This window comes from Salmo salar, chromosome 02, assembly GCF_965601325.2.
Source record: "Salmo salar chromosome 02, fSalSal1, whole genome shotgun sequence".
NCBI classification, from domain to species: Eukaryota; Metazoa; Chordata; class Actinopteri; order Salmoniformes; family Salmonidae; genus Salmo; species Salmo salar.
The window spans coordinates 97,666,622-97,680,102 of NC_138292.1; the positions used below are offsets into that span (position 1 = coordinate 97,666,622).

The 13,481-nt window shown below is 46.9% G+C and overlaps 1 protein-coding gene across 1 annotated transcript in view; it reads left to right on the plus strand.

Moving 5' to 3' along the window:
• LOC106594268 (butyrophilin subfamily 3 member A2) overlaps positions 1–3,657 on the plus strand; it is a 68,451-nt gene extending 64,794 nt beyond the window's left edge. The window contains exon 10 of the mRNA XM_045712402.2: positions 330–3,657. Coding sequence (XP_045568358.1) covers positions 330–520 — 191 coding nt within the window. The 3' untranslated portion in view covers positions 521–3,657. The remainder of the gene's footprint in view (positions 1–329) is intronic.
• Positions 3,658–13,481: the final 9,824 nt, after the last annotated feature.

The window sequence follows — 13,481 nt, forward strand, 5'->3', positions numbered from 1 at the left end:
ACCACAGGCTTTATGAGTCTAATGTGTAAATACCGTTCAGGTTATTAATGTTGTTGTCCTTGGGGAGAGAAGACCACAGGCTTTATGAGTCTAATGTGCAATTACTGGTCAGGTTATTAATGTGTGAATGTTGTTGTCCTCAGGGGAGAGAAGACCTCAGGCTTTATGAGTCTAATGTGTAAATACCGGTCAGGTTATTAATGTTGTTGTCCTCGGGGAGAGAAGACCTCATGCCTTATGAGTCTAATGTGAAATTACCGGTCAGGTTATTAATGTGTGAATGTTGTTGCTTCCTTCTGAATCCTCATTTCTGTATTTTATTTCAACAGATGAGTCTGGGAGAGACAGAGTTGAAATGATGGAGATGCAACCCTTACTGGGTCCTGGATCAGAGACAGTAGGGGCAGCGGGGAATGTAGAGATGGAGACAGACAGTAGGGGCAGCGGGGAATGTAGAGACGGAGACAGACAGACAGTAGGGGCAGCGGGGAATGTAGAGATGGAGACAGACAGACAGTAGGGGCAGTGGGGAATGTAGAGATGGAGACAGACAGTAGAGGCAGTGGGGAATGTAGAGATGGAGACAGACAGTAGGGGCAGCGGGGAATGTAGAGATGGAGACAGACAGACAGTCAGGGCAGCGGGGAATGTAGAGATGGAGACAGACAGACAGTAGGGGCAGCGAGGAATGTAGAGATGGAGACAGACAGTAGGGGCAGCGGGGAATGTAGAGATGGAGACAGACAGACAGTAGGGGCAGCGGGGAATGTAGAGATGGAGACAGACAGACAGTAGGGGCAGTGGGGAATGTAGAGATGGAGACAGACAGACAGTAGGGGCAGCGGGGAATGTAGAGATGGAGACAGACAGTAGGGGCAGAGGGGAATGTAGAGATGGAGACAGACAGACAGTAGGGGCAGCGGGGAATGTAGAGATGGAGACAGACAGACAGTAGGGGCAGTGGGGAATGTAGAGATGGAGACAGACAGACAGTAGGGGCAGCGGGAATGTAGAGATGGAGACAGACAGACAGTAGGGGCAGCGGGGAATGTAGAGATGGAGACAGACAGACAATAGGGGCAGCGAGGAATGTAGAGATGGAGACAGACAGACAGTAGGGGCAGCGGGGAATGTAGAGATGGAGACAGACAGACAGTAGGGGCAGCGGGGAATGTAGAGATGGAGACAGACAGACAGTAGGGGCAGTGGGGAATGTAGAGATGGAGACAGACAGGCAGTAGGGGCAGTGGGGAATGTAGAGATGGAGACAGACAGGCAGTAGGGGCAGCGGGGAATGTAGAGATGGAGACAGACAGACAGTAGGGGCAGCGGGGAATGTAGAGATGGAGACAGACAGGCAGTAGGGGCAGCGGGGAATGTAGAGATGGAGACAGACAGACAGTAGGGGCAGCGGGGAATGTAGAGATGGAGACAGCCCTTAATACAGCCCTTAATACAGCCCTTAATACAGCCCTTAATACAGCCCTTAGTACAGCCCTTAGTACAGCCCTTAATACAGCCCTTAATACAGCCCTTAATACAGCCCTTAATACATTATGAATCGTTATAGTAAAACAGGAAGTTAGAAACAGACACTGGGGGCATTATGAATCGTTATAGTAAAACAGGAAGGTAGAAAGAGAAATCTTAGCAGGGATACAGGAGGCCCATGAACTAAACCCTGGACCTGCAAAGCCAGTCCCACTACTTGTTTACATTTCAGTCAGGGACCGATTTAGACCCGTCACAACAACAAAGCGGGTGGCAATTAATTATCAGGTTGAACAGAAAAAAAACAGTCGGCTCAGGATCTCATTTGTATTTATATTTTTATTTAACCTTTATTTAACTAGGGTTAGAGTTGATAATATATATATTGATATATTATCAATATATATATATATATATATATATATAATCACCAAATGCAAATTGATTACGTAAAAATCATACAATGTGATTTTCTGGATTTTTGTTTTAGATTCTGTCTCTCACAGTTGAAGTGTACCTGTGATTAAAAATTACAGACCTCTACATGCTTTGTAAGTAGGAAAACCTGCAAAATCGGCAGTGTATGAAATACTTTAATCTCCCCACTGTATATATATACATATATATAACGTGTCAGTGATTTGACCACCAGCTTGATTGCCAAACTGATTAGTTAAGACTCTGGAATCCGTTTTCAGTACGGTAATGTACAATGTTATTATTATTTTTTTCAACTTTTGTCAGACCGTTTACTGGACCATGTTTGTATTATGGATGTTATGTAGTCTTGTTAATGAATACACTTGAATACTAATGCTGTACATCTTTCAGGATAAAAATTTAAAAAAAACTTGTGCTAAATAACTGTATTGTGAAAGGGGACAATCTCACCACTAAATCCCTGTAGAAGACAGCAGTCAAGTCAAGGATTAAATACAGGAATTATCTTTACCGTTTGATATGAAGGGGTGAAATACAGGTGTCACGGTTGTCGTAAGGAAGAAGCGGACCAAAGTGCAGCGTGTGTGTCATTCCACATTTTATTTACACTGTGAAACAATGCGATACATAAACAATTAACTGAACGAACAAAAACAACAAACCGTGACGCAGAGATAACATGTACTCAAAAACAATCTCCCACAAACCCAGGTAGAAAAAAAAACTACTTAAATATGATCTCCAATTAGAGACAACGAGGACCAGCTGCCCCTAATTGGAGATCATCCCAAAACAAAAACTCCAACATAGAAATACAAGACTAGAACATGAACATAGAAATAGAAAACATAGAAAAAACACCCTCCTGTCACGCCCTGACCTACTCTACCATAGAAAATAACATCTTACTAGGGTCAAGACGTGACAATAGGAATCATCTTTACTGTTTGATATGAAGGGGTGAACTATAGGAATCATCTTTACTGTTTTATATGAAGGGGTGAACTATAGGAATCATATTTACTGTTTGATATGAAGGGGTGAACTACAGGAATCATCTTTACTGTTTGATATGAAGGGGTGAACTACAGGAATCATCTTTACTGTTTGATATGAAGGGGTGAGTCTTCCCTGTGGCTCTGTTTGTGGAGCATGGTGTGTGCAACGCCAGGGTGTGGGTTCGATTCCCACGGGGGGCCAGTACAAAAAATAAATAAAAAATGTTTTTAAAAAATGCATGAAATGAAATGTATGCATTCACTACTGTAAGTCGCTCTGGATAAGAGCGTCTGCTAAATGACTAAAATGTAAATGTCACGTCCTGGCCAGTATAAGGTTAATTGGTATTGTAGTTTGGTCAGGACGTGGCAGAGGGTATTCGTTTTATGTGGTTCGGGGTGGTGTGTTTTGTTGAAGGGGCATTTGGTTTAAGTATTCCGGGGTTTTTGGGCACTGTTTGGTTTTCAGGTTTAGTCTATGTCTATGTTTAGTCTAGTATGTCTGTTTCTATGTTTGGTTAATTGGGGTTGGGACTCTCAGTTGAAGGCAGGTGTTGTCTATCTGCCTTTGATTGAGAGTCCCATATATTAGGGTGTGTTTGTTATTTGTGGGTGATTGTTCTGTGTTAGCCTTGTGCCTTGCAGACTGTCAGTCGATCGTTATTTCTGTTTGTTATTTTGGTGTTCATTTTGTATTCATTAAAACGATGAGATGAGCATTCACATACCTGCTGCGTTTTGGTCCTCTTTAACCGACGACAAGCGTGACAGTAAATGTAAAATGGATAAAATACAGGAATCATGATAACTGTTTGATATGAAGGGGTGAATAGAGAAACTTTGATATGGGTGGTGGCCACAATACTGAAACCATCATGAGGGACCAGAGCATACTCTGAGTTCGTATGACTGTAGGTCAGATAGAGCAACGGGGCCAGAGCATGGTAAATCACCATGAGGGACCAGAGCATGGTAAAGGGACCAGAGCATGGTAAAGGGACCAGAGCATGGTAAATCACCATGAGGGACCAGAGCATGGTAAAGGGACCAGAGCATGGTAAAGGGACCAGAGCATGGTAAAGGGACCAGAGCATGGTAAATCACCATGAGGGACCAGAGCATGGTAAAGGGACCAGAGCATGGTAAAGGGACCAGAGCATGGTAAAGGGGCCAGAGCATTGTAAAGGGACCAGAGCATGGTAAAGGGACCAGAGCATGTTAAAGGGACCAGAGCATGGGAAAGGGACCAGAGCATGGTAAATCACCATGAGGGACCAGAGCATGGTAAAGGGGCCAGAGCATGGTAAAGGGACCAGAGCATGGTAAAGGGACCAGAGCATGGTAAAGGGACCAGAGCATGGTAAAAGGACCAGAGCATGGGAAAGGGACCAGAGCATGGTAAAGGGACCAGAGCATCGTAAAGGGACCAGAGCATGTTAAAGGGACCAGAGCATGGTAAAGGAACCAGAGCATGGTAAATCACCATGAGGGACCAGAGCATGGTAAAGGGACCAGAGCATGGTAAAGGGGCCAGAGCATGGTAAAGGGACCAGAGCATGTTAAAGGGACCAGAGCATGGGAAAGCGACCAGAGCATGGTAAATCACCATGAGGGACCAGAGCATGGTAAAGGGGCCAGAGCATGGTAAATCACCATGAGGGACCAGAGCATGGTAAAGGGACCAGAGCATGGTAAAGGGACCAGAGCATGGTAAATCACCATGAGGGACCAGAGCATGGTAAATCACCATGAGGGACCAGAGCATGGTAAAGGGACCAGAGCATGGTAAAGGGACCAGAGCATGGTAAAGGGACCAGAGCATGGTAAACTGGCCAGAGCATGGTAAAGGGACCAGAGCATGGTAAAGGGACCAGAGCATGTTAAAGGGACCAGAGCATGGTAAAGGGACCAGAGCATGGTAAATCACCATGAGGGACCAGAGCATGGTAAAGGGGCCAGAGCATGGTAAAGGGACCAGAGCATGGTAAAGGGACCAGAGCATGTTAAAGGGACCAGAGCATGGTAAAGGGACCAGAGCATGGTAAATCACCATGAGGGACCAGAGCATGGTAAAGGGACCAGAGCATGGTAAATCATCATGAGGGACCAGAGCATGGTAAAGGGACCAGAGCATGGTAAAGGGACCAGAGCATGGTAAAGGGACCAGAGCATGGTAAAGGGGCCAGAGCATGGTAAAGGGACCAGAGCATGGTAAAGGGACCAGAGCATGGTAAATCACCATGAGGGACCAGAGCATGGTAAATCACCTTGAGGGACCAGAGCATGGTAAATCACCATGAGGGACCAGAGCATGGTAAAGGGGCCAGAGCATGGTAAAGGGACCAGAGCATGGTAAAGGGACCAGAGCATGGTAAAGGGACCAGAGCATGGTAAAGGGACCAGAGCATGGTAAACTGGCCAGAGCATGGTAAAGGGACCAGAGCATGGTAAAGGGACCAGAGCATGTTAAAGGGACCAGAGCATGGTAAAGGGACCAGAGCATGGTAAATCACCATGAGGGACCAGAGCATGGTAAAGGGGCCAGAGCATGGTAAAGGGACCAGAGCATGGTAAAGGGACCAGAGCATGGTAAAGGGACCAGAGCATGTTAAAGGGACCAGAGCATGGTAAAGGGACCAGAGCATGGTAAATCACCATGAGGGACCAGAGCATGGTAAAGGGACCAGAGCATGGTAAATCATCATGAGGGAACAGAGCATGGTAAAGGGACCAGAGCATGGTAAAGGGACCAGAGCATGGTAAAGGGACCAGAGCATGGTAAAGGGGCCAGAGCATGGTAAAGGGACCAGAGCATGGTAAAGGGACCAGAGCATGTTAAAGGGACCAGAGCATGGGAAAGGGACCAGAGCATGGTAAATCACCTTGAGGGACCAGAGCATGGTAAATCACCATGAGGGACCAGAGCATGGTAAAGGGGCCAGAGCATGGTAAAGGGACCAGAGCATGGTAAAGGGACCAGAGCATGTTAAAGGGACCAGAGCATGGTAAAGGGACCAGAGCATGTTAAAGGGACCAGAGCATGGTAAAGGGACCAGAGCATGGTAAATCACCATGAGGGACCAGAGCATGGTAAAGGGACCAGAGCATGGTAAAGGGGCCAGAGCATGGTAAAGGGACCAGAGCATGTTAAAGGGACCAGAGCATGGGAAAGGGACCAGAGCTTGGTAAATCACCATGAGGGACCAGAGCATGGTAAAGGGGCCAGAGCATGGTAAATCACCATGAGGGACCAGAGCATGGTAAAGGGACCAGAGCATGGTAAAGGGACCAGAGCATGGTAAATCACCATGAGGGACCAGAGCATGGTAAATCACCATGAGGGACCAGAGCATGGTAAAGGGACCAGAGCATGGTAAAGGGACCAGAGCATGGTACATCACCATGAGGGGCCAGAGCATGGTAAATCACCATGAGGGACCAGAGCATGGTAAAGGGGCCAGAGCATGGTAAAGGGACCAGAGCATGATAAAGGGACCAGAGCATGGTAAAGGGACCAGAGCATGGTAAAGGGACCAGAGCATGGTAAATCATCATGAGGGACCAGAGCATGGTAAATGGACCAGAGCATGGTAAATCACCATGAGGGACCAGAGCATGGTAAAGGGACCAGAGCATGGTAAAGGGACCAGAGCATGGTAAATCACCATGAGGGACCAGAGCATGGTAAAGGGACCAGAGCATGGTAAATCACCATGAGGGGCCAGAGCATGGTAAAGGGACCAGAGCATGGTAAATCACCATGAGGGACCAGAGCATGGTAAAGGGACCAGAGCATGGTTAATCATCCTGAGGGACCAGAGCATGGTAAAGGGACCAGAGCATGGTAAATCACCATGAGGGACCAGAGCATGGTAAAGGGACCAGAGCATGGCAAAGGGACCAGAGCATGGTAAAGGGACCAGATCATGGTAAAGGGACCAGAGCATGGTAAAGGGACCAGAGCATGGTAAAGGGACAAGAGCATGGTAAATCACCATGAGGGACCAGAGCATGGTAAAGAGACCAGAGCATGGTAAAGGGACCAGAGCATGTTAAAGGGACCATAGCATGGTAAATCACCATGATGGGCCAGAGCATGGTAAAGGGACCAGAGCATGGTAAAGGGACCAGAGCATGGTAAATCACCATGAGGGACCAGAGCATGGTAAAGGGACCAGAGCATGGTAAAGGGACCAGAGCATGGTAAAGGGACCAGAGCATGGTAAAGGGACCAGAGCATGGGAAAGGGACCAGAGCATGGTAAATCACCTTGAGGGACCAGAGCATGGTAAAGGGGCCAGAGCATGGTAAAGGGACCAGAGCATGGTAAAGGGACCAGAGCATGGTAAATCACCATGAGGGACCAGAGCATGGTAAAGGGACCAGAGCATGGTAAAGGGGCCAGAGCATGGTAAAGGGACCAGAGCATGTTAAAGGGACCAGAGCATGGTACATCACCATGAGGGGCCAGAGCATGGTAAAGGGACCAGAGCATGGTAAATCACCATGAGGGGCCAGAGCATGGTAAAGGGACCAGAGCATGGTAAAGGGACCAGAGCATGGTAAATCATCATGAGGGACCAGAGCATGGTAAAGGGACCACAGCATGGTACATCACCATGAGGGGCCAGAGCATGGTAAAGGGACCAGAGCATGGTAAAGGGACCAGAGCATGGTAAATCATCATGAGGGACCAGAGCATGGTAAAGGGACCAGAGCATGGTACATCACCATGAGGGGCCAGAGCATGGTAAAGGGACCAGAGCATGGTAAATCACCATGAGGGGCCAGAGCATGGTAAAGGGACCAGAGCATGGTAAAGGGACCAGAGCATGGTAAAGGGACCAGAGCATGGTAAATCATCATGAGGGACCAGAGCATGGTAAAGGGACCAGAGCATGGTACATCACCATGAGGGGCCAGAGCATGGTAAAGGGACCAGAGCATGGTCTTTCACCAAGAGGGACCAGAGCATGGTAAAGTGACCAGGACATGGTAAATCACCATGAGGGACCAGAGCATGGTAAAGGGACCAGAGCATGGTAAAGGGACCAGAGCATGGTAAAGGGACCAGAGCATGGTAAATCACCATGAGTGGCCAGAGCATGATAAAGGGACCAGAGCATGGTAAATCACCATGAGGGACCAGAGCATGGTAAAGGGACCAGAGCATGGTAAATCACCATGAGGGACCAGAGCATGGTAAAGGGACCAGAGCATGGTAAAGGGACCAGAGCATGGTAAAGGGACCAGAGCATGGTAAAGGGGCCAGAGCATGGTAAATCACCATGAGGGACCAGAGCATGGTAAAGGGACCAGAGCATGGTAAAGGGGCCAGAGCATGGTAAAGGGACCAGAGCATGGTAAAGGGGCCAGAGCATGGTAAAGGGACCAGAGCATGGTAAAGGGACCAGAGCATGGTAAAGGGACCAGAGCATGGTAAATCACCATGAGGGGCCAGAGCATGGTAAAGGGACCAGAGCATGGTAAAGGGACCAGAGCATGGTAAATCACCATGAGGGACCAGAGCATGGTAAAGGGACCAGAGCATGGTAAAGGGACCAGAGCATGGTAAAGGGACCAGAGCATGGTAAAGGGGCCAGAGCATGGTAAATCACCATGAGTGGCCAGAGCATGATAAAGGGACCAGAGCATGGTAAATCACCATGAGGGACCAGAGCATGGTAAAGGGACAAGAGCATGGTAAATCATCATGAGGGACCAGAGCATGGTAAAGGCACCAGAGCATGGTAAAGGGACCAGAGCATGGTAAAGTGACCAGGACATGGTAAATCACCATGAGGGACCAGAGCATGGTAAAGGGACCAGAGCATGGTAAAGGGACCAGAGCATGGTAAAGGGACCAGAGCATGGTAAATCACCATGAGGAACAAGAGCATGGTAAAGGGACCAGAGCATGGAAAGGGACCAGAGCATGGTAAAGGGACCAGAGCATGGTAAATCACCATGAGGGACCAGAGCATGGTAATGGGACCAGAGCATGGTACATCACCATGAGGGACCAGAGCATGGTAAAGGGACCAGAGCATGGTAAATCATCATGAAGGACCAGAGCATGGTAAATCATCCTGAGGGACCAGAGCATGGTAAATCATCATGAGGGACCAGAGCATGGTAAAGGGACCAGATCATGATAAAGGGGCCAGAGCATGGTAACGGGACCAGAGCATGGTAAATCACCATGAGGGACCAGAGCATGGTAAAGGGACCAGAGCATGGTAAAGGGACCAGAGCATGGTAAAGGGACCAGATCATGGTAAAGGGACCAGAGCATGGTAAAGGGGCCAGAGCTTGGTAAAGGGACCAGAGCATGGTAAAGGGACCAGATCATGGTAAAGGGACCAGAGCATGGTAAAGGGACCAGAGCATGGTAAAGGGACCAGAGCATGGTAAATCATCATGAGTGGCCAGAGCATGGTAAATCACCATGAGGGACCAGAGCATGGTAAAGTGACCAGAGCATGGTAAAGGGACCAGAGCATGGTAAAGGGACCAGAGCATGGTAAATCACCATGAGGGACCAGAGCATGGTAAAGGGACCAGAGCATGGTAAATCACCATGAGGGACCAGAGCATGGTAAAGGGACCAGAGCATGGTAAAGGGACCAGAGCATGGTAAAGGGACCAGAGCATGGTAAAGGGACCAGAGCATGGTAAATCACCATGAGGTACCAGAGCATGGTAAAGGGACCAGAGCATGGTAAATCACCATGAGGGACCAGAGCATGGTAAAGGGACCAGAGCATGGTAAAGGGACCAGAGCATGGTAAAGGGACCAGAGCATGGTAAATCACCATGAGGTACCAGAGCATGGTAAAGTGACCAGAGCATGGTAAATCACCATGAGGGACCAGAGCATGGTAAAGGGACCAGAGCATGGTAAAGGGACCAGAGCATGGTAAAGGGACCAGAGCATGGTAATGGGACCAGAGCATGGTAAAGGGACCAGAGCATGGTAAATCACCATGAGGGACCAGAGCATGGTAAAGGGACCAGAGCATGGAAAGGGACCAGAGCATGGTAAAGGGACCAGAGCATGTTAAAGGGACCAGAGCATGGTAAAGGGACCAGAGCATGGTAAATCACCATGAGGGACCAGAGCATGGTAAAGGGACCAGAGCATGGTAAATCACCATGAGGGACCAGATCATGGTAAAGGGACCAGAGCATGGTAAAGAGACCAGAGCATGGTAAAGGGACCAGAGCATGGTAAAGGGACCAGAGCATGGTAAAGGGACCAGAGCATGGTAAAGGGACCAGAGCATGGTAAATCATCATGATAACTCGAGTTCAGTCTGGGGGGGGGGACTAGTTTTTGAACGGTCATCCAACTCTGAATTCAAATGACCGAAACTCTGGGATCTTTCTAGAGCTTCGACTTTCCGACGTGAATTATCACTGATGTCATGTTTCGACCTTGTTTTGTTTTTGTCTTGATTCCTCTGTCAAGGTAATTTACCTGATGGTTCCCAGGTGTCTTGATTTACCTGTGAAGGTAATTTACCTGATGGTTCCCAGGTGTCTTGATTCCTCTGTCAAGGTAATTTACCTGATGGTTCCCAGGTGTCTTGATTCCTCTGTCAAGGTAATTTACCTGATGGTTCCCAGGTGTCTTGATTCCTCTGTCAAGGTAATTTACCTGATGGTTCCCAGGTGTCTTGATTCCTCTGTCAAGGTAATTTCCCTGATGGTTCCCAGGTGTCTTGATTCCTCTGTCAAGGTAATTTACCTGATGGTTCCCAGGTGTCTTGTTTTACCTGTTGGTTCCCAGGTGTCTTGATTCCTCTGTCAAGGTAATTTACCTGTTTGTTCCCAGGTGTCTTGATTTACCTGTCAAGGTAATTTACCTGATGGTTCCCAGGTGTCTTGATTTACCTGTCAAGGTAATTTACCTGATGGTTCCCAGGTGTCTTGATTCCTCTGTCAAGGTAATTTACCTGATGGTTCCCAGGTGTCTTGAAAGCATCATTTTTTTTTTAAAGGGTGGTTGCGGAGAGGCGACGCGAGGAGTCAAACAAACAAAAAAAACGATTGAAATTCACCCACAATCCACCACTTCTTAGCCAATGATCATCAGGCTACAAATATGATGGGGGAAACCGACATTTTCCAATATCTAACCAATCAGAAAACAACTTTTACACGCTCTAGTCTCCCATGATGTTGAGGGGGGGGGGTCGGAAGGTGGATAAAGGTGTGTGTTAGTGTGTGTGTGTGTGTGTGTGTGTGTGTGTGTGTGTGTGTGTGTGTGTGTGTGTGTGTGTGTGTGTGTGTGTGTGTGTGTGTGTGTGTGTGTGTGTGTGTGTGTGTATTAACTGTAGACGGGGTGATGATGCTGGGGGATCGGAAGTGTCCAGTGTGAAAGAGGCAGGTTAAAATGGCCAGAGTGTAACGCGGGTCGTATAAAGGGGACCAAGGTGCAGCGAGTAGAGTGCTCATATTTACTTTTTATGAATAAACTTTAACAAAACGACCGACAACAGTTCCGTCAGGTGAACATACACTAAACAGAAAACAACAACCCACAAAAACCCAGGAAGAAAAAAAAACCTTCTTAAATACGATCTCCAATCAGAGGCCGCCTCCAACTGGAGATCAACCCAAATAACCCCAACATAGAAATAGAAAAAACTAGAACTAAAACATAGAAATAGAAAACATAGAAGAAAAAAAACCCAAAAAACACCCTGACCTACTCTACTATAGAAAATGACGTCTTACTAGGGTCAGGACGTGACACAGAGAGTCAGAGTAGTGCAGAAGGTGTCGTATGCTGAGGCAGTGAAGAAAGTAGAGGAGGATGGGTCAAAGGGGCGAGGAGGGGGGGGGGGGGGGTGTCCTAAGAGGATCCCAGTGAGTAGTAGATTTAATCCAAGCACAGAAGGATCGGCCAACGTTTGATTTATACTTCAGTAAGGTTGACTTCTTAGCATTCATGTGTTTATTTCACCTTTATTTAACCAGGTAGACTAGTTGAGAACAAGTTCTCATTTACAATTGCAATAAATAGGCCATAGTGGCGAAGTAATTACAATATAGCAATTAAACACTGGAGTGGTAGAATGTGCAGAAGATGAGTGTGCAAGTAGAGATACTGGGGTGCAAAGGAGCAAAATAAATAAATAAATACAGTATGGGGATGAGGTAGGTAGATGGGCTGTTTACAGATGGGCTATGTACAGGTGCAGTAATCTGTGAGCTGCTTGACAGCTGGTGCTTAAAGCTAAGTGAGGGAGATGGGAAATTCATAGCAAAACTGTTACCACATAAACTGAATGTAAAAACAAAAACAAAAAATCACAGAAGATATATGCTGTGGTGACATCTGCAGAGATGTATTTTTTTTTAGGTTTATGAAATATTGACTTCTGAAGTGTTTGTGTGTTTGACCGGGTGGGGTCGGTGTCCCGTCGTCCTATATCAGGCCGTTAGCATGACCTGATAGGGTCAAAGTAATGGAAGGTGAAAGCAGTGTTATTTTTAATGAGTGTACATTTACATTTTAGTCATTTAGCAGATGCTCTTATCCAGAGCGACTTACAGTAGTGAATGCACACATTTCATACATTTTTTTTTTCTTCCCGTTCGAACCCAGAACCATTGGCATTGCAAACACCATGCTCTACCAACTGAGCCACCACAGGACTACAGATTGTGTGTAGATGGTGATATCAAGGGGACTCTTAATTTCATTTAATTTAATTTCTTCTTATTACAGTTTTTCCTCAATTGTTTACACACAAATACTGGTACTTGTGAGACACAATGACCACAACATGTAACTTGTGCACCAACCCCCCCCCCCCCCCCCCTGAACCAATTCTGCTAAACTACAAGCACAATTCCTGCTTTACACTCAAATTGCAGTTCTAAAAACACACTTTTTTTTTTCAAAAACACTACACACAAATGTCTTTGCATTTGGCACAATTTTCATGCAGAAAATCTCTTGTTTTCATAATATGAACACACCGCCATTCAAATATGCACACTGACTCATCACATTTAACCAGGTATTTATATATTATATATATATATATATATATATATATATATAACCCTTTAATTATATTTAATTATATTATTTAATATGCACACTGACTCATCACATGGGCAAACACCCTTCGCACAGTTTTACAATTAGCAATCAGAGCTTTAGAATAAAAGGGCAACAGGTGAGCTCTTCTGTTTTGGAGCAATGGATGCCAACATTGGAAACAGAGGCAGAGCCAGAGGAGTGAGAGTAAGAGGACGGGGAGGATGAGGACGAGGACGAGGACGAGGACGAGGACGAGGACAAGGACAAGGACGAGGACAAGGACGAGGACAAGGACGAGGACAAGGACCGTAATCTCTGATGAGATCCGAGCCACAATGGATGCCAACATTGGAAACAGAGGCAGAGCCAGAGGAGTGAGAGTGAGAGTAAGAGGAGGAGGACGAGGACGGGAAGGACGAGGACGGGAAGGACGAGAGTCCTTGAGCTGGAGGTGGCTGCAGTGGAGCACCAGTTCATCTTCATTGATGAGG